Source organism: Rhea pennata, chromosome 3, assembly GCF_028389875.1.
Source record: "Rhea pennata isolate bPtePen1 chromosome 3, bPtePen1.pri, whole genome shotgun sequence".
Lineage (NCBI taxonomy): Eukaryota > Metazoa > Chordata > Aves > Rheiformes > Rheidae > Rhea > Rhea pennata.
Genome location: NC_084665.1, coordinates 41809612 through 41834270, shown reverse-complemented (window position 1 = coordinate 41834270; position 24659 = coordinate 41809612). Strand labels below are relative to the sequence as shown.

General features: G+C 39.1%; 2 protein-coding genes across 13 annotated transcripts in view; one reads left to right on the top strand and one right to left on the bottom strand.

The window, feature by feature from the left end:
• CEP170 (centrosomal protein 170) overlaps window positions 1–11687 on the bottom strand; it is a 110837-nt gene extending 99150 nt beyond the window's left edge. For 4 of the 5 annotated variants that reach the window (XM_062572137.1, XM_062572139.1, XM_062572141.1 and 1 more), the window contains exon 1: window positions 11520–11687. The gene's annotated coding sequence lies outside the window, so the exon portion shown is untranslated. Of the gene's footprint in view, window positions 1–1204; window positions 1224–11519 lie in introns of those variants that run through there. The other variant, XM_062572138.1, reaches the window with a different exon arrangement.
• A 614-nt stretch (window positions 11688–12301) lies between these two features.
• SDCCAG8 (SHH signaling and ciliogenesis regulator SDCCAG8) overlaps window positions 12302–24659 on the top strand; it is a 111892-nt gene continuing 99534 nt past the window's right edge. For 6 of the 8 annotated variants that reach the window (XM_062572134.1, XM_062572133.1, XM_062572129.1 and 3 more), the window contains exons 1-3: window positions 12302–12497; window positions 21893–22051; window positions 22173–22252. In XM_062572134.1, coding sequence (XP_062428118.1) covers window positions 12431–12497; window positions 21893–22051; window positions 22173–22252 — 306 coding nt within the window. In that variant the 5' untranslated portion in view covers window positions 12302–12430. Of the gene's footprint in view, window positions 12498–14778; window positions 14861–15061; window positions 15193–21892; window positions 22052–22172; window positions 22253–24659 lie in introns of those variants that run through there. The other 2 variants (XM_062572131.1, XM_062572132.1) reach the window with 2 other exon arrangements.

Here is a 24659-nt window from a genome sequence, read left to right as displayed (position 1 = left end):
ATGTTAACTACAAGTAGTAAGAGGAACACTATGAACAACACTGCTTCAAAGACTCTGACTTTTATTCTTTTTCTTCAAAATGTTTTCCAGATGGTCTTGCAAGTTTAGTTTACAAGAGAAAAAATGCATTTTATTTTGAAATTCTTCCACAGATTCTATTATCTGAAAAAATTATAAATTCCAATATAGATAAACATTCAGAACTTACAGTGAAATTGAAACAATTTATGCTCAAATTTGTACCGGCTCAAACAGAGGAGTTTTTAGTAACTCAATTAAACTTACCTAATTAAGGATATAAACATAGAAACCATTTACTGGAAAGCAATATGGGAAGGGAACTTTCACTGTGGCATCTCTTCCACAGTAACTGCTCATGCATCCATATGTCCACTGCAGTAAATCTCAAATAACCTACTTCCAGTGTAAACTACCTTGAATTCCTTGGATGGGCCACATAATAGGAGAAAAGAAAACTGATACATATGAAATCAATATTTAATTGGCTCTGTAGTAAGTCAGCTTACATGCCTAGAACTTCACTCTATTGACTTATTTTCAGCCTTATTGTCGCAGACTCAACCAACAGGCAAATGGATGGCTCTAACCCAACATAGCGGTCCTCATAATGCATATGCTGGACTGCAGCTGTGGCTCCACAGCTAAGCCAGTCTCACTGCTCTCCGGATTCCAGCACTCTCATGCAGCCCAAACCGCATCATTTTGACTGTTCCGTTTGCCCTGGCTCCAGTACTCATGTGGCTGCGCAACTGAGCTATCTCAGCATCTAAAACCACGGAGAAGGTAACCCTTCCCAGCTTCTATGCTCCCCAAACAAACTGTTCCCAGAAACCAGCGTGCAGAAACCAAGCACTAAAAGAAGCTGAGCAGGGCTGCAAAACGGAAGACAGCAGGAGCAGGGCAGCTGGCAGTTCTGCTTAGGCTGCTAAGGGATCTCGCAGAACTTCCTACATTTAGACAGGTTTATGGTACTAACAAATTTTAAGATAATTATTAACATTCACATATAAACTAGTTCTATTACTTTTACCTCACTATAGCTTAAAAACCATGCACTTTTTTAAAAAAAATAACCCAAATTTTTATTCTCTCACCTGCCTGGACTGTTTTTTTCTTTTTTCTTTCTCTCCTTCCCCCCCCCCCTACCCCCCCCCCGTAGCACAGCACAGGTCAATGATCAAACCTTTATAGTCTTTCACACTGTGATACACTAACGTAGTCTTCTAATGCTGTCCCAGATTTCTGCCCCCAAAATGTGAATAAATACCTTGAAAAGAAAGGATGAATTAGTACAGAAATAATTATACAAATAAACAATACACAGATATCTTTGAATGAAGTCTTTTTTTCAATGCATTATCATTATCTCCCAAGAAGCACAACAGACAAGAATAGTAAGGTACATCACTTTTCTTGTTTATGGAATGAAACTGCACTGAAGCAAGGAGAGAAAACCACAAAATATGGGAAGCTGAGGATTTAAAATGTACTAATCTGGCTTTCTCTCAAAGCACTGTTTAAAATAATTTTATGGATTCCACTAAAACGACAGCAGTATGCTTATTAGTTTTTATTAAAATCAAAGACTTCTATACGCCTAAACTGGACAAGTCAGAACTTCCTAGTTCACTCTCATATCTTCATACTGGTGTTTCAGCTTATTTTCCTGCAACCTTAGAAAAGACTATATTCTGTAGGCTGTTCAAACAATATAAAAATAAAAATGAATATACTTTGTCAAAGATTTAAGTTAAAAATAGTAATATTAACTGTACTAATTGAAAATTGTTAGTGTAGGGTGCATTAATCCAGGTAAACATAATTAAAGGGTCTGAAAGCAATGTCAGAAGCGCTAGAAGAAAAAAAATTCTTGTTTTTTTAGCAATACAGAGCTCAAAGTATGATGAATAAATAAAACATTTATACTACATACATACATTAAAAAGTGTATCAGACACCCAGAAACTCAGCTGCTAAATAATTTAGTTCTTAGTTCTGTTACAACTTTGGACCTCCTCAAAGCAAGTAACTAGGCCATGCTAAGAAATGATACCGTTACAACCATAATTATGCAAGAGAAAAATTTCACTAGGATTCTGGACTACCAAAGCCCCACAAAGCAGGAAGCTGACTTTGTATTTGCAGTTTTAGCAAAGCAACACACATGTAGTATGCAAGACAATTATACATGGTGACTCTGAAGATACAAATACTGAAGGAGGAAATATTTATATCTGGAAAAAAAGAAAGATCCTATTGGATAATGCCAATCAATGAAGTTTCTCTAATGAGTTAAAGAATATAATGCTATTCTGTGCCTTGCACTTTCAGGCCCAGAAGAATCCTGCCACATATAGAAGTCAGCTGTGCACCTAAAAATTCACCGACTTCACCAAGACCTTGGGCAGATGAACAGCTCAGCCAGGCCCAATTACATACAAGGCTTTACATCACAACTGAAAAGAGAACATTTTCTTATAACAGCTCAGGAGCAAACGGAAGCAGTATCATGCATTCCAACTTCACTACTGAGCACAGAGAAAAGGTGCTCAGGATTTATAAAGCAAGGGAAAATAAAGTGAGAGAGAAAAAAAAACAGTTTGAGTTTGGGATAGACAAGAACACACAGGTGTGGACTAAATGCTCTCTTTTTTTGATTACCAGGGATGAATGCAGAAATTCACACCGAAGATCAAACCCACTCATACCATCGTACTGCGATAACAGAGGTAGCATATGAGCAACTACAGTGTAACTACAGTACTATACTGCACCACATCTGTAAGAGATGGAGGGGTTTTTCCCACCATTAAACACAGTCTGTTATAACTACTTTTCTTCCTGAAACAAAATTGATAGAGATTTAAATTTTCATCTCAGATAACATTTATGAATAACAATCATTTATACGATCTTTTGCTGAATGCCTAGTAAAATGTTTTTTTTCCAGCAATAAGAAACAGATGAACCCAAACTATGACCTCTTTATCAGTCTTACAACTGTTTAAAAGTTTGATACTGTAATCTCAAGTTCAGTCTCCAAATCTGCTGCATCCACTACCTAGCTTTTTATAGCTCTCTCTACCAACATTGGTTTCCCAGATAAAAGTTAGATTTTTATTCCTTTATAGGAATTTAGGGATTTACAACAAACATGGAAAAGCAATACATTTGTGTTTCAGTCAGATTTTTAAAGCTCCTGATGCCTTCAAGGGGATTGGAGATTCATATGTTCATATACTTATCATTATGATAAGTAGATCATAAGATTCATAAGACTTCTGATAAGTCAGAAGTCTTAATTTTTAAACAGCAGCTCATTTTCTTAAAATAGGCAGAGAAGGTAAATGAAGTTAACACTGGTTCAGTTTTGATCATTCAGTGGTCAAGGAAGTTATAACCAGATTTGATAGGAGCAAAAGAGACAAAAACAGGTATGAAGATTCAACATAAAATAGTATGGCAAACTAAAATTAACAGAAACAACAACACATTTTACTTGACGACTACCACATTTCAACTACTGTAATTCTCAGGGTGGGGGGGGGGGCAGGAGAGTTTTTTGTTTAAGTTTCTGACACCTCTGGACTGTCTAGCCATTCTCTCTCAAGTTATGCCAAAACTTAAGTTCAACCTTTGTTTCAACCTCATTTTTTTACAGTTATGTTTTATATGAAATTCTTTTCCATTTTTAATGTGTGAATATGTTTTGTCATGGCTCACTCAGCTTCCTTATGTGTATTCTTCTTCAGAATATAGCTACTGAATATGCCCAACTACTTCTTTTCAACAGTATCAGTTCTGTGCCAGTTACATTATCTTTCTTACTGTTCTTCAACTTGGAAAGAAAACTGAAGAGAACAAAGCTGTGTAGCACCATCTACAGAATAAAAGAGATTCCTAATCAGAAAAAGTTAAAAGTAGCTTGCATTAAGCCATACACATCCATTCAACTGGTATTTTAGACCTGTAAGAATTTGCATCTCTTTCTGATATGCTACCAAAGGTGTGTTTGTAGGATGGCCATCAGGCATGCCACCTCACCTCTCAAAGAACAATAAGCAGGAAAAACAACGACTTGTAAGATTCCTTGCAATATATTAGGACTGCAAAGGATCTAGAAGAGATTGCAATGTGTATTTCATCATATTTTAAATAAAACTTGATGGATTCAAAATATGCTACAGAATTTGTAATCAGCAATAACCCAACAGTAATTGTTAAAACTGAACACAGTTTTTAATTCTGACAGACTTAAAGCTAATCAGTTTCACTGATGTTGCCAAAGGTTCAAGTTAGTGTAGACATTAGCAAAGCAAATGCCATTATCTCCAATATGATTGCAACAAAATTAGTGTTCTATTTTAAGGAGTACTAAGATCATGATGACAGAATAGCATTTAGAAGAAAAATATTATTTAAACATGACATTTTTGTATGTTTATCAGCAAGAACTATAATAGTAAAACCAAACTCCCTAATTCTTACATCAATTAGTTCTCACCATTTTTCAAAACTCTCTGCCAACCCAAAAGCTAAATAAAAAGTAGTTGTAGATTCTCAGTGTTTCCTTGATAGTTTCTGGAACACTTTTCAAAAAAAGATGTGTAATAGCCCGTTTTATATTCAGTCTTAAAGCGGAAGTGCAGACTGTGTTTTTTGACTTGTGAATCATCCCAAACAGGGATGATTCTTACAGGAAATGTTTGACTCTCATGGTGTATGAATATCTCCTTTGGAAACCAAGTTAAAAGAAACCCAGTTAAAAGAAAACATTATCATTAAAAAAGAAAGTAGAGATAGATGAGCATAAGCCTACTTTTCACTAACCTCACAAATTGTGTTGACTCTTCTGTAGTAACACAAATATGTAAGAAATCAAAATTTTAATTATTAAATTAAACCTGTATGCACCTGAATGCATATGAGAAATTAATGTTTGAAGTAGGTCATTTTAACTGAATTTTCAATACATCTTTTCAATACACCTATGAAGAAATGTGGATGAAGTAGAAGAAATAACCCGTAATAGAAACCACACATGAAACAGGAAGTCCTGAGAAGAAAACAAATGAAGACTAGCAATGCTTTAGGTGAAAATACCACATATGCCTGCTCCTTTCTTATCTCTCTCCATGCATAAGGCCATAGTTATTCTTGGAGACAAGATACTGGGTTTGATGGACCTTCAGTCTGACTGACTGTGGTCATTTGTATGAAAATTCTAGAAGAAAAAAAATAATTTAAATGAAACAAAAATATTATCCACTAAACGTCTTTCGTTTAGTCAAGTAAATAAAATCGTGTGAAATAAATCACTGCTTCGAGGTTCCTGAAATGATACAGTTTCACTGGACCAAACAATCAGATCATTTGAAAAAAAAGGATTAGCAAAAGCAAGGAAATATATGTTCACAAGGAAAAAGAACAGGAGAGATATCATTACATTCCAACTTTCTGGGTTTTTCCTTCCCAATCTTGAAATGTAATCCAACAGAAGATGGCAAATATAAGATAATGAAAAATGCTTTGAACACAACAAGAGAATGCATACTTAGATTACCAAGTATTTGAAATGTAATAGATAGATAATCAGAAAAAATATTTAAGGATGTCATTTTGAGTGAAAAGTCATAAATACGTCTGATTTAATGCATTCAGTGTATTGCTACTTCCAGACCATAATGATTAGCTTAATGGGTTCATTCTTCATGGAAAGACTAGTACAGTGCCCTGTGCACAAAGAAACATCTTGGAAACACCAGGGAATGGCATTATTTCTGTTTTTATAGTATTGAAAAGCTCAATATTTCAGCACTTCCTGGAAAGGAACAAAATGAGTAGAACCAGAACTTCATTGGGAATGAAGTGCTTTAAGATCTGGCAAACCCATCACATAGACTTTAGAAGACTCAGCTGTTTATCAAGGAAAATACCATTTTAGTCTACTGGAAAAGATCAAAAGGTAAAGTAAGTTTTGATTTACAAAGGTAGAAACAGTAAACAGGACTATGGCAATTTGTCTCTTTAAGAGAACATGATCCCTGTGAGGAACCCAGCAGGATAAACTAAGGAGGGGACCATCAATGGATGATGCTGGAGCTCTAAAAATGGGTTGCACTTAGCTAAGGAAAAGACTTCTCCCCTCCCCCCCCCAATAACAGTTTCTAAAAAGAGAATAAAAAAACTTGATAAACACATCTGTCTATTACATTCATATAGGAAAGAACTACTACACTCTATCAAGTATGTTGCTCGGGATGAAATGAGAAGACATTTCATATTCATATTTTGAATAAATAAATACAACTTATCTAAATCAATATCAAGTAGCACAAGTCACAAAAGCCGCACTGTTCAATACTAAGACTTACAATTCTTATTTCCATTTCAGTTTTCATTAAATACTACAAGTTATTAAACCATACCTTACTGCATCTGGCACATAGCTTTTTATTTTCAATGGATTGTAGATAGCAGCTATTCTAGCATACTTTAAAAGAGAGTCAAATTTAGTACAAATAACATTATCAAAACAGTAATTAAAATCTTAAGTATAAAATATTATTTCCAGAAGCTTGCCTTCCCCTGTATTTTTTACAATCTCCTTCTCAGACAGTAGATTGCTTACTTCTAATTCACCTAAGTATATTATAAAAGCTTCCAATTAACCTGAATGGTGTTTCTGCAAAACTCTACATTAGAGAATTACATACTTACTAATCTAAGCAACATGATTAGTGACATAGCAGACTCTTCTCCAGAAAACTCATATATGTATAAAAAAAGCTAAAAATAAAATACATTTATTCTGACAGTACTTCCCCTGTTTTAATCCTGTTTATGTATATATGTACCATAATGTACCATATGTACCATAAATCCGTCTACCTTAAAAAAAAAATCTGGGTTTATGACAGGCATCTGTTAAAGCAGAAGTGACAAAACCTCAACAACTCAGTCTGACCTCACTGCAGGAGCAAAAGACAGGATGTAAAAGTTTCTTAAATTTTAGAAGCACAACAAACACAGTGAATGTCATGACTGATGTTCTTTTCAGCTGGATATCTATTAATTTGAAGGCTAAAGTCCTTCTTTAAAACACAACTAAAATGCAGTTACCAATTTCTCTGAAAAGCAGAGGTCAAGATTATTTATAAAACAGGAGAAATACCGTAATTCCCAACATCCTTGAGAAATATGAGGTGAAAAATTAATGAAAATATTCAAAAATTCATAGACTTAACTTGGTGAAACTGAAGATCCCAAAATTCATTTGGCACAAAAATCTTCCTTTTCCCTAAACCAAGGCCAGACAACTTAACAGGATCACCTCTCCTCCCTCTCTGCTTTTCATACCTACTTTTCAGAAAAATATTTTTTTCCACCCAGTGATATGTTCTCAGTACATATTCTGTGGCTGCAGTCATTTTACATATAATTAGCCTTTAGTGAGTGTTCTTGATAAGAACAAAGTCAGTATTTTAATTATCTTGTTTTCTTAGATTTATACATAACTGTCCTTCTGGCCACAACATTCTGCAGTGACACAGAAGACAGACAGCAGAGCTGAGCAGACCAAAAGACTCTTTGCTACTGAAAAAGGGAATATTCCCTTCTTACAGGCCTGTCTCCATTCTGTGTGCTTGCTCTGGGACTCCTCTGACCACACAATATGATAATTTTATTTGCAAATGCAGGAAAAAAAAAGATCAAGCAAAACAAAAAGAAAAGTAATTTTCTGCTGTGTTAGTCGACTGACTCAACTATTCATGCAGTCAGACAAGTATCGAAGCCTCTGTGACAGACAGGGTAAGGCCACACTGCACTGTAAACAGAGGAGAGTGGAGAAGAGAGGTTTCTTCATTCAGAGGTATTCTGCTAACCCATATAATCTTTAACGCTCACCTATTCCCTTACTCCTGCCTAAGTGCCTGAAGGATGAACTTCAGTTTCAGTGATGCAGCACTGACTACCTTCCCAAACACAAGTCCACATCCATTCTATGATTCTATGTCTCCCTCTCTCAAAGCTAATACTGTGAGCAATCTGCTATAACACCCATGTAGCTTTTATCTGAAGTCTCTAGAAGTTGCTTTTGACATATGATAAAGTACATATATTAAAACACATGTTTTTGAAGATCATCAAAATCTGAATTTTAAAGGTCATATGATTTCTATCTAAAAATGCAGCTCAAAAATGAAAACAAACCTTTTCCACATAGAGCACAGAGTGGAAGAAACTAAACTATACGGGAATACCAAGTCTTTAAAACTTATTTTAATATTTTTCTGTATGTGTATAACTGTGCAACAGAGAATACGTGAAGTTGTTTAAACCAACAGTTTGCACTTTTCAACCGGTCTAATGTACTACACTACAGTTTAATAATGATCACATACTAACTTTCCCCAGGACACCAACCTCATTCAATCGACAGGACGATCTGTGATCCAGGGAAGTGTTAGCACTGTGCAGTGAAGAAAGCTACTATCTGTAGACTACTCTATTGAAGATGCATAGTAAACTAGGAAAATAACTCAAGAAAAGACACAATGGCAACAATAGACCACAAGGAATGAGGACATTTGAGTAAAAGCATTAGTAGCAACAGAAAGGAGCCTTAAAGGCTCATCTAGCACTATCATTGTAAACCTCTAGTTGTTAAAAAAGGAAGATGTACACATCGAATGCCAGCTCCCAGTCAGCTAATTAGAAGTTCCATTCCCTCCATTAACAAAGGACCTTCTTTTCTCAAATTTCAGTCTCCTCCTCACTACCATACCTACTTTTACTAAATCATATACTAAGTTCTTCAAAGAGAGGGAAGTGCATGTCATTGGGTTTTTTTTTCATTATTTATTTATTTTGCAACCTCACAAATGTTAGAGGTAGATATGAGAATTTCTGCAAGTTCTGATATCTGAATATGTTCAACGCCTGTCTCCTCTGTTAAATCTTTTCTAAGGCAAAAGCAGAATTTCACAGATATTCTTGGCTTTCTGAATAACAAAAATAATCTGTTTCACCTCCATTTAATTCTGCTTGCCAAAGCTAAGAAAGGCAGCTGTGACAAGGAAATTTTACCTGCATTCTACCTGCATTTGCAAGAACTAGAAATGAAACCTCAAAACCAATTTCTGCAGCTATTCATGGTATAGGTTTTGCTCCAGTTGATCAAGGAGGCTTCCTAGTTCCCACCTGCAGGTGAACATAGACCTCTCTAGCTCACTTTCAGGATTCCAACTCTTCTCTGGACTGTATGTTATCAACAGAATTGTTAAAGAATTTCTTCCTGCCAGGTCTATTACAGCTAATGAAGCATAAGAACCTATTCTAATTTGCAAAGCTCAGCCTGATTTGATGTGTGAGGAAGTCACCTGCAGAATAGTTGCTACAGATATTGAAGAAAATGAAGTATCATGATAAGGTTAGTTCTGTAGCAACTTTCATGCCAAAACACTTCTCTTTAAATGTATAAAAGTTTTTTTTAATCTGATTCATTACAAATAACTTTTAGATAGTTGATTAAAGAGAACTCTGTCAAAAGTAAGCTATAAGACTTTTTTTCTCTCTATTTTTACTCAGCTACTCTCTCTTTTTCCATTCAGCCAGTCCTCATGTTCTCTTTCAGAGAAAAAAAAAACCACAAAGCAAAATAAACACATTTATATAAAGGGAGAAAGTATTTAGAAGATGAAAAAGGGAGAGCAGATTCTTAAAGGTATTGATTTTTAACCTTCCCTTCCTACCCTCTCCCATTTCACTAAATAAAGTTTAGGATCTTTCGTCCTAAACTGGAGCTCAGTTCCAGTAAGATATACTCCTCAACATCTGGACAGAAAATAATTCCCAGAGGAAATTAATCACAGGAAATCACAGCATATTTAATCACATACTAGTTCAGTTTACAAAAATCGTTCTGTCCCACAAGCTGTTTTACACAGACAAACCCAGGACCAAAATCACTGTCACAAAGCCTTGAGCAACGCTCCACAGGGGGGAGGAGGGGGAAAGATGTTCCTCACCATGCTTGGAACAGGCTTTATTCTTTCAAAGCAGATAAATATTTTTGAATACCTTTGCTTTCACTGAGAATAAAATAATTCCTTCAAAGTGCTGGGCAGCACATGCTATCTGTAACCTCTTCTCTAGGTTGTCATAAGAACGTAACTCTTGCTTATCTTCATTCATCAGCACAGCAACTACATCTCCGTTTTATATATATATATATATATATATTTTTATAAAACCGTAAGAACAGACGGACTAATTGTCAGCTCATCTTAAAAAGCGTTTAAAATAACGACTAAAAGGCTGGCAGCTAGTACACCACCACCAACACTTTTGTCACCAGCGGGCTCCCCTCGGCTCCTATACCCACATAACTGTTACACCCAACGGCCATCACGGGCGCTTCAGCCCGCGGCCGTTTCTCCAGCTGGGCTCGCGGGCGATGCACCAGCACCTCCGCCCGCCGCCGGCGACCGTGGCGGCTCCACTGGGCGCCAAAGGCGGCGGAGAGCGCGGCGCCGGGGGCTGCCCGCAGCGCCGGCCGCATCCGGCCAGGGCGCGGGGCGCCGCCGCGCCGCCCCCCGCCCGCTTCCTCCGCCGCCGAGCGCTTCGCGTCTCAAAACCGCCATCGGGTTTTTGTCAGGAGCCGTAACCCGTTCGTCCCCAGGCCACGGCGACACAGCGGCCCGACACTTCCCACTTCCCCTCCTCCACCGGGAAGCGGGGGGAAAAATAGAAAAGGTTATTTTACGCTTTCTCCACGATTGGAAGAAAGAAAGAAAAGATCGAGCATTCTGGCGAGCGCTTTTGAACACGAGAGTCCTGCTTTGTTGGGTGGAAACGCACAATAGGGGAGGTGGCAAAACCCGGAGATCTTCTCCATCGCGCCGCGCAAACACCGTTATTTTAAGGGGGCGGAAACACCGCGTGTCAGATGAACTGCATCAGTCGTTGGTAAACGCGGGCAAACACACCCTCTGCAGCCACGGGGGGCTTTCTGAAACAGGCGCGACAAAAAAAGCCCCACACAAACAAACAAAACAAGCCCAGCGGAAAAGGTCTCCTCGAGGCGCGGAAACCCGCCGGCGGAGGGTATTGGGGGGGGGGGGGGGGGGGGAAGCGGCGGCCGGGCCGCAGCGCGGCGGGGGCGCCCGGGGCCGGCACCGCGGGGCGCGGCGGCACCATCTGCATCCAATCTGCGCCGCTCTCCCGCCGGCGCGGGGCGGCGGCCGAGCGCCCCGCCGGCCCCGCCGCGCTGGCGAGGGGAGGGGCGGCGGCGGCGGTGCGCCCGCCGGACCCGGCGCGGAGAGGGAGGGAGCCGTGCCCGGGGGCAGCCGCCCTCCGCACGCCCCCGGCGCGGCGGTGAAGGGCGCCGCGCACAAAAGGCGGCGGGCGGGCGGGCGAACGGCGCGACGCCGGCCCCCCCTCCGGCACGGCTCGCACCCGACCCGCAGCCGGGGCGGCAGCGCCCCCGCACTCACCCCTTCTCGGAGGCTCGCCGCGCCGCGGAGGGGCCGTCCCCGGTGGTGGCGATGGTGGTGGTGCCGCCGGCGGTGCTCACTGACGCGGCATCCCCGCGGGGCGCGGCGCGGCGCGGCGCTCGGTGTCCCTGTAGCAACCGCCCTAACGTTATTCCCTGCACATAGCGGCTAACGGGCAGAGCAGCGCACGGCACTGCGCAGGCGCCGCCCGAACACACACAATGGGGGGGGGGGGCGGGGGAGCCCAGCGCGCAGGCGTCAAGGGGCGAGCGGCGCAGGGGCCCAGCTGCGCCTGCGCCGCCTGCAGACAATAGCGAGGTGATTGCGCTGGCCGCGCCGCCGGGAGGGCACTGCGCAGGCGCTAGAGTACGCGGTGGCGGGAGGTAAACACAGCCTCCCACGCCCATCGCGTATCCCCGCGGTCACGACTGGGCCTGCGCTGCACCCAGCCACTGCAGGGCCGAGAACGTAGGCGGAAGAGTGGCCTGTGCGCAGGCGCGAGTGCGGCTGCAAGCCGCAACAAAGAGGAAAGCCGGCACTGCGGGCATCCTCCGCCCGCTGCCCAGAGTGGGAGGGGGCGGCCGGCGGGGACTACATCTCCCAGGAAGCACCGCGCGCCGCGGCGCCTGCTGGGGCCTGTGGTCTCTGTGGCCGGGTTCCCTCACGCCGCGGGGCGCGGCAGGTGGGGGCCGTGCGCGGGTAGCAACGGGCGACGCCCCCGTGGCGCATTGTGGGAGCTGTAGTTCCTCGGGGACCCTCCCGGCTGCTGCCGCCGCGGGGAAGCAGAGCGGCTCGGACTACCATCTCCGGCGGCCGTTGCGGGGAGGCGGTGTGCGGAGCCGCGCCTGGCGGTCTCCACGCGCTGCCCCGGGACGGGAGCCCCGTCGGCGGCTGCGGCATCCGGCGCCGGCATGCGGGCGCCCTGCGGCGAGCCCGCCCTGCAGGAGTCCCTGGAGCGGTACCAGAGGCGCCTCCGAGGTGAGCGGCGGCCGCGGCGGGGCGGAGCGGCGCTGGCGGGGCGGGGGCTCTCTTTTCTTTCCTTTTCTTTTTTCTCCTTTTTTTTTTCCCCTTCCAAAAAGTGCTTTCGGGAGTTGCAGCTTCTACACAAACCGGAGCGAGCCTACAAACGCAGCGTGCGGCAAACCGCCAGAGCGGCTCGTGTGGCTGCGTTCGTTCTCCTCGGCGCGTTGTAGCGCCCCTGCTGGCGCTTGGCCGTGAGCGCTCTGCCGGGCGGCGCAGCAGAGAGCGTCTCGGTTTGTTTTGCGTTGCAACGGCGTGCTAGGGTAGACAGTCAGATAGCACGTCTGGAGTGTGGTTAATGCCATCCCAAGAAGTCGTTCGTAACCTTGGCTTTGGTAGGGCTGCTGCCCGTTTGAGTGCTTCTCTGTTTTTTGCATGAATCTTAGCTTTCATTGACATGTGAAATTCTAGAAATAAAGAAAAGGCAGAAAAATGATTCTGATGAGCACAATTATTTCCCACGTCATAAGCTGTGCGCATACCTGATTTCTTATCCAAGAAGCACTGTATAAGCAGAGAACATTACCAGGCATTACCTGGGCATTACCAGCTTTCGTTCTGTCCCTGACTGCTGAAAGTATATGACCAAATCTTGAAGAAAACCGGAAGGTAATCTGTGGATATGCCCCCCACTTCTGCTTAGCATTAAAAAAAAATTACATCAGCACATCTTGAGTTTGTTTTATTAAACAATATTTAGAGGTAACGGAAGTAAATCTAATTTGTCATGCTAGTGAATTACATGTACAATCATAATGTAGGAAATGTTATTACAAGAAGATAAAACAATGGAAATATTTTCAGTAGCTACTTGATAGAAACGTGAAGTATTTGCTAAAAATAAAACTTTCTTAAAATAGCATCAGTTGTTTGTACTGAGGATGGATCTTGCTTTGTTCCAGAAGATAGTGCTTTGAAGAATCATGTCTAGTTACTTTTCTGGCAGTATAATGTTGCTTAGAAGCTACAGGTGGAACAGTTAAGAGTAAGAAATCAGAACATGTATTGAAATGTGTAGAGTCCCTTAGTACTGCATAAAAATGATGAATAACAATTATGAATTGCCATACATAGGTGTTAATCTTAGAACTTTACTACATTTCCTTCTTCTGTGCACTGGTTTGGAAAATCACAGGATAATTCTCATGTACTCAGTTCACACTGAGGGAAAGAGTTTTTGCTCTGAGTTTTATTGTTCCTATGATATGAATGATTTTCTATGCTATTCTACATGAATTAAATTCTGCGTGTAATTTAGATTCCATTCCTTTAGACTGTAATTCAGCCAGATGGACTGAATAATCATTTTTTTAAAAAAACTACTACAGTTGAACAACTGCAATATTGCTGTTTCAAAAATCATCTGATGGCTTAATGTTTCTGCTTTATTGAAGAGTATTGTCACACATAGAGGGATAGCTTTTAGAAAGGCCACTTCGGGCTCTTTTGTTCCTTTCTGCTCCATTACTGGAAGCATAACTAGAGGCTGAAGTAAGTAATGTGCTGAAAATGAGTGATTTTAACAAGATCTTGCATATTCTCAGGGTATTTCTGATTATCTTCTCTTTATAATGCTACTTCTGGCTTGTTTACTTCTCTTTGTGCAGATCTGAGAAAGAGATACATTATTACATCTTCTGAACTGTTATTCTCCTTCTTTGATAGCACAGGGGATGACCTGCCTTTCTGTTTTAGTTGCAGGCCAGTCAGTGATGGTCTTTTGCATCACTGGTAAGTCCAAAGGGTGGCATACAGGCAGCGAGAAAGGCGGATGTCCTTTCTTCATTTTCATTTAAGGAGATTTGTTGGTATCCTTCAATTCCAGAGCACGTGGGCAGCATGCTGTGCTCAGCATCCATCCTTGTGGGGGTGCTGGGAATGCATGGGGAATGGTGGTGATGTTGACCTGCCTGGAGTCCCCACAGGATGTAATGTTTTTCACTTAGAAACTGACAGCAGGGGAAGCCAAAGGCCTTTGGCCTCCAAGCCTACTGTCTCTTCCCTGTGTTCCCTTAATTTCATCATGCTCAGTATTTCTTTATGTAAATGGCCTTTTTGTGAGTTTGTGTGTGTAGTTTGGTAAGGACTTCTTAGTGCATTCCTTTATTCAGACCAATCTTGTTTTGAAAATATCCTTTGCAACATTTTGCATGAGACCCAAATTTTCTGTCTTTTATCTTAGGTCCATTGTGCATTTCAAGTGATCCAAGGGAATTTTTTTTTCCTCCACTAGAAAACCTATTGGGGGATACATAATGTCTTCATAGTTATGCAGTCTTTTGAGATATGAAGTATGTCTTGGTACAAGCTGCCTGGATGTTGTAAGTGACCTTCTTAAGTTTCCCATAACTTCAAAGGGCCTTTCTCGAGAATGTTGCATCTTGGGATGTTTAACTGTGTACAGTAGTAATATTAAAGCTACTCATTTCAAATGAAGGCATGTGTGTATTTTGTTCATATCACTTTTCCTTTTTCCTGTTTCTGGCTGGATTCCCTTACATTGGATCCATTATGGTTTCCAGATCACGTCAGAGTATTTGACCACGTGGTGGCTGTTTCCCTTCAGTTTCCACGCCATTCTGGGAAACATGGACTTCTCCATTTTTCCATGCTGTGTAAAGATAGGACTAGTTCTATCCAGGAGTGCCTCTCGGTAAGTAGAGATCAGTAGGGTAATATTGCAAACCACCCCAGTGCAGTTTCTCAGCCAACCTGTTTGTTTTTTAGTGTTGTACAATTTTTAACTCCTTTGACCTGTAAAACATTCCTCACATCGTTAGCAGTAACAGTAATTGATTTACTGAAGATCATTATAGGTTCAGCAACTCATGAAGTAATCATGACTTAATTCTTTACCCATTTTCTTACATAATTATACAGTTTGAGACTTTTCTACAAATTCATATAATTCCAGTCCAGATTCTGGACTTTTAGACAGTATGCCTTCAGTGTTATTTGGTATTTTTGACATGCTTAAACTGCTTGTAATGCTTGACCTTATCTGGATCCAGGCTGATACAGAGCAACGGGTTCTTAAGAGACTAATTTACTTGTCAATGCAGTATCCTCTGCTGTAGAGAGAGATCCCTCAGAGGACTAGTACAAAGGATGCCCAAGTGTGCACTTGAATCTCATAAGCTTAATCAGGTGGCCAGAGAACAGAAAGTGAGACCAAAAAACCTGACCAAGAATTAACTGGACTTAGAGGTCAACATTGAGGTTTGTGATGAAATAACAAAAATCCTGTAACAAGACTTTTCCTGAATAGTCTAGATTGTATTACAAACAATAAAGGCTTTATTTTAAAGAGTTGAGAGTGATATTTGTACAGTTCAAGTTATTGTGGATAAACTTTCACACAACTGAGAATAGCATCCTTTTACAGCTGTAAGTTGGTAAAAGGTTTGTTGACATACAATGCAAAGGAGCTATGAAGGCAGAAGAGTCAAATAAGTGGATCAGTAACTCATTATTTTGTAACATCTGTATGTTAAACACATCTCATGATCGTTTGCTGACAAATAGGCCATGAATACCATTCACTGCTATTGCTGAATATTTACATGTCAAATTCTAGCAGCATAGGTAGTAACTGATAGGAAGCTTTCAGTCTCAAAACCACCATGTACTGTGACTGAGATTGGCAGCTGATACTGCAGGCTGTTGGTTTATATCCAAATGATAAGTAAGGTAAATTCTGGGACTAAGCAAAACACAGTAGAAACTTATGAGAGTTTTAGCTTGCTTGCAGGTTTCTGAATTGGTACTTCATAATGAAATCCTGTTTTGAGCAAGAACCTTTCACTTAGTTATATTTCTAAAATGGGAAGAGCGAATCAGTTATAACTAGCGCACAGTAATAAATATTTTAAAGTAATCTAGCAAGTGAAAATATTTATTATTATTGAAGGCCAGCTTTTGTTACCTTGTAAAAATCTCTCCAGTGGTAGAGTAGCTAATACCTCAAGTAAAGTTAATTGAATTTCTGTCTTAGTCTAAGCAAAAAGTTAAATTCTTGCATACCTCACATTTCCAGTGATAACTAGATATTCAGGAAGTAGAACTGTTCTGTGTAGGCAGCATGTTTTTATTTGGCATGCTTAAATATGCCTAAAATGCTACTTTGAAAGAGGTACATCATTCACTATTTTAGATTTCCAAATGTCAATAGAAACAAAGTCAAAGCTAATGTACTTTTGGACAGTAAGATTTTTTTATAATGTCTTTGTTTTTCACTAACTAGTTTAATTATATCTTCTGTTTTGCCTGTTATTGTTTCATGTATTATTATTTTTTTTAATCATAGCAGCATTGCTGTAGTTCCTGCTTCTCTAACTTTCTAGGACTGTTTTCTCATTGGGAACCATAGTATACCAGAAAATGAGCTGTTCGTCATACTTATAGCCAATAACTTCCAGTAGTTTTCCTCTAAACTTTATTAGAACTAGCTAATAGAGTTATGGTAACCTCTTCATACAGCTGTAGTTTGTTTTCCTTCAATTTCAGTTGCTTAACACTTCTCTCCTACCAGCTGGAGTGATTTTTCCATGGCTTTCAGGCAATTCTCTTGTTCTGGATGGTTGGTTCCTTTGCTAAGGTCTCCATCAGCTCTCAGAGTACTTTCTGTGGCATTTCTGAGTTCATGAATGAGGTAGCTTGGGTGCTTTCCTTTACAGGAGTGCTCTTTATAGACAGTCTTAAGCAGTGTCTGAAAAAACATCTTTTGTTTAGGCAAACAGAGTTCAATGCTTTCTCTGTTTTTCTGTTCTCACTTCAGTGGCAAATTGTTCTCACAGTTCCACCCCCCTCTGCTTCAAAGCTGATTAGCACCTCTTTGGAAGTACAGCAACCTCTTCCATGTTGTCTTTTACTTCAGATTATTCTGACTTTAGTCTTTAATTTAATTTTTTTTAAATTGGTTAGTTGAGTGGATCGATAAATGTGTTTCTAATGTAAAAGAAATTCTGTTATTCAGCATAGCATTCCGATACAAAAAAACTTACTTATTGTATTTATCCCAAGATACTTTCTAGAAAAAGGATGCTTATGTATACTTAAAATGTATATTTTAAGGGTGCAATACTTTTGTAGTTACAAAATTTTTGGAGTTGCAAAGCATAGAAAAAAATAACAGGAATTATCAATGCTTATTTCCAGACATAGAAATATCTTTATTTGGTGTGTAGAATATATATTATGTGCTTTTTGAACATTAGTCAGTATTTTAGTCTAGTTTTGTCTAAAGCATTACACATAAATGAACTTAATATAGCCAAAAGTTGCATTTGTGTATAGGTAGATTGAAGGGTAAAGATGTGGTAGTAGCTAGAGCAGTATGGACCTAATTCTGGTTAGGATAGCTGGTTGCTTCTGTCATTGAAATAATAAGCAGTATATTGCTTTCTCTGTGGCTTTTAGTTGCTTTTGTCAATCCTGAGGCATGAGATAATTTATTTTGTCCTGCATGGCAAGTACAGTGCTCTTGTGATTCTTAACTGATAGTTGAAAAATGGCAACATTTTGATGGAGTAGTTAGATCTTTTCTTTTGATTTATATCCATCTTTTTTTTTTTTTTAATGATTTGTCACTTTTCATCAGCAGCTGAGATCCTCTAAACACCAGAAACCAAAGAGCTGTATCAATACATTGGATTGTTTTTCTGAAATCTTAATCCAGATAAGTCCAGCTTCAGCCATATCCTCAGCTGTGCCCATATAACACATCAGTGGAGTTTTATCATACAACAGAAACATATGTTCGGATTTTGCTTGTGTAAGCTTGTTAAGACACAGAAAAGAAGAACAAAGGCAGACTGAATTTTAGATATGCAAATTATAGTACTACATGCAAATAGTTTTCTGCAGTATGTTTTTAATGAGGCTGAGTTTCTATAAAATGTACAATTACAGGAACAGTCTAACTGGAATAATTAGTTTAAATGTGGGAGCACTTGAAAATTAGTGACTTCTGAATTCATTATAAAGTCATCGTGTTGCCTTTATATAAAAGATCTTTGATGCTCATCAGTTTGCATTCGTAGAGGTTTCTTTTCTGTTACTTTCAGGTTTGAAAGGGATATTTTTACACTGGCAGAAGTAACTCAAGCATATAATCTCACTGTGTAATGTTTCTTGTATGTATGTAATATATATAATCTTTCGTCCTAACGCTCCAAATTATCTCCTTGTTTAGAAAAGTTTGTAATCTACTTATTCCTTTCTGTGGGTCCAGTTCAACTCTTACTGATGTGAATCATAGCTCTTCAGTGTCTAAATGACTAGTGAATCTTAAACACAGACATAGTAAGCTCAAAAATCCCATGTTCCTAGGTTGGTGAGCTTTTTACTTGTAGTAGCAGCCATTCCAATTTGGAAATCATCAGGCTTTCAAGAAACTTTGGCAAATGCAAAAATATGGTAGCATTATTGTGGAGGCATGAAAGTTTAGTCAAGAAAAGTGGACATCAGTGTGCCATTGATGATACTTCTCATGTGTTTCACTCCTGCTGCTGCCCAAAATATCTCAGGAAGAAGAGGGCATAGCATCTTAAGATATATATTATTTTTGAGGATAAAGTAGTAGCATAGAGTTCAGAAGCTGTAATTCTATGTTGCCTCTACAACGAGAAGTGTTCTGGAAAACGTGGGACTTTTTTCTTTTTTCACTGGTACAGAACATAAAAGCAAATACTTAGACTCCCAGGATCCCTGACAGAGGCCTACAGTGAATGAGAAATGAAGATGCTTTCTTTCCATTGGATGACACACCACTTAAATGCCTTAACTAATATTGAACATCTTTTGGATACAACTACTTGCAATGTAGTTTGGTAGGTATGTAAGACATTGCGATCAGAGAGATACTTCCACTATTTCTCGGTTAACTCTCCCACTCCTACAGCATCCCAGAACACTCAAGAATGGGTGAATGTTTTAAGTATGGTCATTAGGCAGCAGGGATGTTTGACCTAAAAGCTTCTTTACCGAGTCATTACCTCTTGAAATGTATTCATGACTTTGCTGTAATAAGTATTTAAAATGTGCTTTTTTGTCTTCTTTTACATAAACTTGGTTAAAGGATAGAGCATCTGAAAATCGAAAGAGGCAATGCCCAGTGTTAAGATGACTGGCCTTTTAAAAATGGATGTTGAGAAGCAATTAATGCAAGATGAGAAGCAAGTCAGGTTTTTGTTAAAAACTAGTGTTGCTAAAAAATGAGGGAGAGCTAGCATACCAGACTGAAAACCATATTCTTAAATATTATATCTTTTAGGGGGATATTTATTTTTTCTAAACTATTGGTGAGTTATAACCAAGCAGAGAGAAAGAATGAGAAAGACTGTTAAATCCTATGGCAGTGGGAAAAAAAAAATGATTTCCCAAAGTTAGTAAAGATTATCCAAACTTGAAAAGGACAGATGAAGTGAGGGCACAAACACTTAGCTAACTCTTGTTCCCTGACTTAAGCTGGTATTCATGTTTTCAAGTGCAAAAAGGGGAACTACTGACATTTTTAACCTGCAGCAGATACTGTACTCTTGAGGTGTCTTCTGTGTTCTAGCTAACAAATACTTACCTGTGATTTTTAGCTTGCTAACAAATACTTACCTGTGATTTTTAGCTTGCTTTTTTTCTCTAGGAGAAAAAAATATTTTCGGTTAATTGTTGTTTATACATCACTGTAAATTTACAGGTTACAAACATATAAGAATAAATGAAGGACTTGTATGCTGGAAAGCTTACTTTCCCTCCCCCCCCCTCATTTGTGGTAGTTCCTCCAATAAAAGATGTTATTATCTCTCCCTGCAAATCTTGTCTCACAAGTGAAATTTCTGTTCTGTTGTGATTTACACCTGAATGTTTCATATACTACAATAGTCTTGAGATAGAATAAATCTTTAAAGAGTTCGATGTTAAATGAAGGAAACAGCTGTGACTTTATGCTTCTGAAATTGAAGCATGGATGTTTTGTTTTAATTATTGTTAACTGCCAACTATTCATGAAACTTTCTGAATCAGGGTAGTTTTGACTTACAGTCGCAAATGACTGGAGTTACATAAAAATAGTATAAAATTGTCTTATGCTCCTGATGAAATGGCTGTGAATTGTGATGGGGGACTGTTTAAGTGAGGATGTATGCTCCATGACTCATGTATGGATCATTTTCTTGGTTCACTTGGTGTTATAGTAGCACCTCAAAATCTTGCTTTGCTAAATATTTTGTAAAGCTGTGTATATTCTGCAGTAACACAGTCACTGCTGTTAGTCTGTCCTTGTCTATTTAGTGTAGAAGCTGGTTAAAGGGGGCAGGAATTAAATACTCATCTCTATTTGTAAATAAGTTGAGAGAAAAGTAATAAGTGAGTTGCCTGACATACTTTAGTGTGAACCAAGTTCATCATCCTCTAAAATTAAGCCCATACCTTCTGATTCTCAGTTTGCTTGTTCTCTCAGCTGCAAATCTCTCAAGTATCGTTTTGCCATCTGCTGCATCAGAGTGATGCAGCATTTATACCTTTGCATTTATGCTTGGAAAGTTTCCCTTTTTTTTTTTTTAATGAAGTCACTTGAATGAAATTTAAGAGATACACAAGAAGAATACAGTAACACTCTTTCCTTATTTTCAGTGTGTCACCTCAGAGTAACTCAGTGAATTCTTGAAAGGCTTCACAAAGTATTTCCATTTATTGGAGAGGGATTTTTTTGGTTTTGTTTTTCTAGAGATGGTAAATGTATACATAATGTTCTAATTTAATTTTTGTACCTGTTCAGAACCTGTATGTTTTTCTGTAGTTATTCTTTTATGTTGACAAACCATTTTGCTGAGGTTTTTATTTCAATTACTCAGGTGTGCTATGTGTTGCTTTGTGATACGTGGCATCGTCATTAGAATTCAAAAATGCTGTCCATAGAGCCTAATCCTACACATCATATAAAATACAGCAAGAGCTGTTATGCAGGTTGAAAAGTAATGAAGTTGTGTATGCTAGGATGTAATTCAGGATCAAGTGTATGATTAGTGTTCGAAGCCTTGTCTTTGCTGGGAATTTCTAATAGTAGCTGCCTGTACTGCTGTAGAATCTTGAAGTATAGCCAGGCTACAATGCTATTTACAATTTGTTCTTTAAAATTATAGTAAGCAGTTCTACTGCAAATTATGGCAGATAGGTTTGGTTGGTTGTGTTAGGTAATTGCTTCCAGTGGCTGGATTTGGATTGAACAGTCCAGCTAGACAGATGCTGAATACATTCAGTACTCACTTTTTTTTTTAAAAAAAATATACATTTAAAATATCCATCAGTAAATGCTTTTTTATGTCGTTTCCTGTGGCTAACGATCTGATTGTTCGCAGAGCGGGCTAGTGAAAGCATCCATCAACTGAAATATGTGTTGGAGGAAAGACAGTTTGCAATGGGTGAGGGTGAAGCTGGATTTGACCAGTCCTCTGTGGACAGGGGAGATGATGAGAAAGGGAATTCAGCCTGGCAGGAACTGCAGCACAGTCATGCAGGTAAGATTATTCAGAAAGCAAGTAGTTTCAGAATTGCTAGAAATAATATTAATTCTATCCAAACAAGAAAGACTTTTTGGTTATTAATCTTTTTTTATTATTATTATTTCTTTCTTCTTAGTTAATCAACTTAAAACTTTACTGCAACATCAGGAAAGAATGGAAAGTGAAGCTTCCCCATCAAGGAGAATGTCATTCTCTGTATGTATTTCTACATTTCCTTGTTTCTTTGTGTTATTTGAGTAAACAGCATGCATGCTGAGATCAGGTTATCTAGTCTCTGAGAAGAATGAGAAACCCCAAATTATTTTAATCTTCTGAAATGTAGGAGATCCTCAAGGATGAGACCAGAACTGATTATGCTTATGACCACAGCAGAAGAACAAGAAATTCCTTAACAGAGGATTTAGACTTAGCTCCTTTTTTGTTTCCCGTCCAATGTGGACGGCAGATCACATTACTTCAGCTTTCTTATCTCCTCTCCTCCAAAAGTCCATCTTTTTTGTTTCGGAAACATTTGGGATTGACTACAAAGACAGATTTCTGTAAGAGCAGCCACTCTTCCTTTATCACTCTACTTTGAGGATTCAGGAAGGCTTTTTTATGGTATAACCATGTCTTTTCTTCAGAGGATTAGAGAGGTCCGTATAACAACAGTTTCTGTAGCTCTTTACCAAAATGCAGTAGTTCTCTGGCGAAGTTAATTACAAGGGACACCCTTACCCAGGCTTCCCAAATTTTGTTTCTCACAGCAGAACTGCACTGAAGTAGGCAAAGGTGAACAGTTCAGTTACTACTATCTAGCAGTTGTTCTGTAGGAAAAAGAATTTAAAGACATTGTTCTAGCTGCATCTTACAACGGCCTCCACTGACTAAGTTGTTTGGAAGAGTCACTGACATCTTTTATTATAAACCTTGTTAAAAATGAGGTAGTAGTAGAGTAATTTGAAGTCTATATTCCCAAATAGGTCTTAGCTAACCCAACTGCATCCAGCACGTGTTCCTGACACCATCAGTACAAGCGGAGTCCTTGTGACTGCTTCCCATTGTTTCTTGCCAGTTTACAGGGCAGCAGGTTTAGCACTGCCTGATTTAAAATGTCTCTGATTCCTGGGGTTTAGAGGTTTGAACTTTGAGGCACTATGGAAAAGCACAACTGGGTCAGCTTATCTGTGGTGGCAAAAACATTTGTTACTGTGTTTAAAAAAAAAAAAAAAAAAAAGGTGCCAAGCATTTGTATTTGATTAAACCCACATGTTTACATGGTAAACTTTTGAATATTAAGAATGCAAGTATGAACAACACTTCTTAGACTCATGCATAGGTGTTTTCTATTTCATACTGATGGGGGTGTATCTTTCAGTTCTGATTTTAATATTTGGTGTAGTTTAAATGCTTTTCTCCTTGGCCTCTATTTTACCCTATACTGCATTTTATTTCAAGTTGTGATCAGCAGATGAAGTAGAAGTTCCCTAATTAAGAGATAATAATTATGTAATAAAAGTAAAAAGAAAACAACAAATTATCTAACAGACATTTTTCCCATCAAAGGGCAGGTAGAGGCATTTTAAATAAAGAAATATCACAATGAGAGACTTATCAAGACAACTGATAACACTCCTTCTTCTGTCAGAAAAATACATTACTCCTTTTTCCCTTAAGTGAAACCATTTTTTAAAATCATTCTAGCATATGCTATACCAATACTAAAATTTTCACGTTAAACATTTAATGCTGTTCTTCAGTGAAAAATAATTTGAATATAAATTGAGTTTTCCCCATTTTCCCTGCTGTTTGATATTTTTTTTTTTCAGTGATTAGTTGGAGTTGCTAGCTGCAGGGTATCCACTACACTTTCAGAAAGCGATGAGGGGTGACAGGGAGCTGGAGGAACAGAGAGATGGATTACAAATATGCTTGGAAGTGTAATACATGTACTCTAACATGTATGTTTTTAAAACTGTGTATAAACTACTTAAGATTAGTGGACTCTAAAGCAAGCTGAATTCTGATCCAATGGAACTTGGAATTTACAATCTGTGGGCCAGGACAGAAATCTTTGCAAACTTAGAATCAGTTCTGTGAACGTTTTTCTGGATGGTCCTGGAAAACCATCCATTTGTCTCTTCAGTTGTCATTCCGCCTGCTTCAAGATTCTCACTGAGGGAGCATGAACGGTTATGTCAAATGTAGAACTGAGATTCAGAAGAATGTCTTGTTTCTTTGCTGCTTTCTTCTGCATTTTGAACAAGTTTATTTTTTGAATTTTTCCCTTGTCTATCAGAATAGAAGATAATTCTTATCTCAGTGGTAGTTTTAGACTAAATACAAAGCTTTAATTAGGAATAATTAAATAATTACTTTCAACTGCATGTTGTTTATCTTGATTTTTTTTTTGTTATTTTAATGAGAACTGATTTAGGATTTTTGTTTTAAATACAGAATAGCATCCAGAGATTTCCAGTATAGAGTAGATCTTCTGTTTATTTATAAATACGTTGCATGTACACCTTATCTTCATAAACCTCTGTTTCAGATAAAATTGCCAAATACACTTTTCATATCTGATTTTAAATCCGTCTCCAATGACGAAAGGCTGACATGTTAA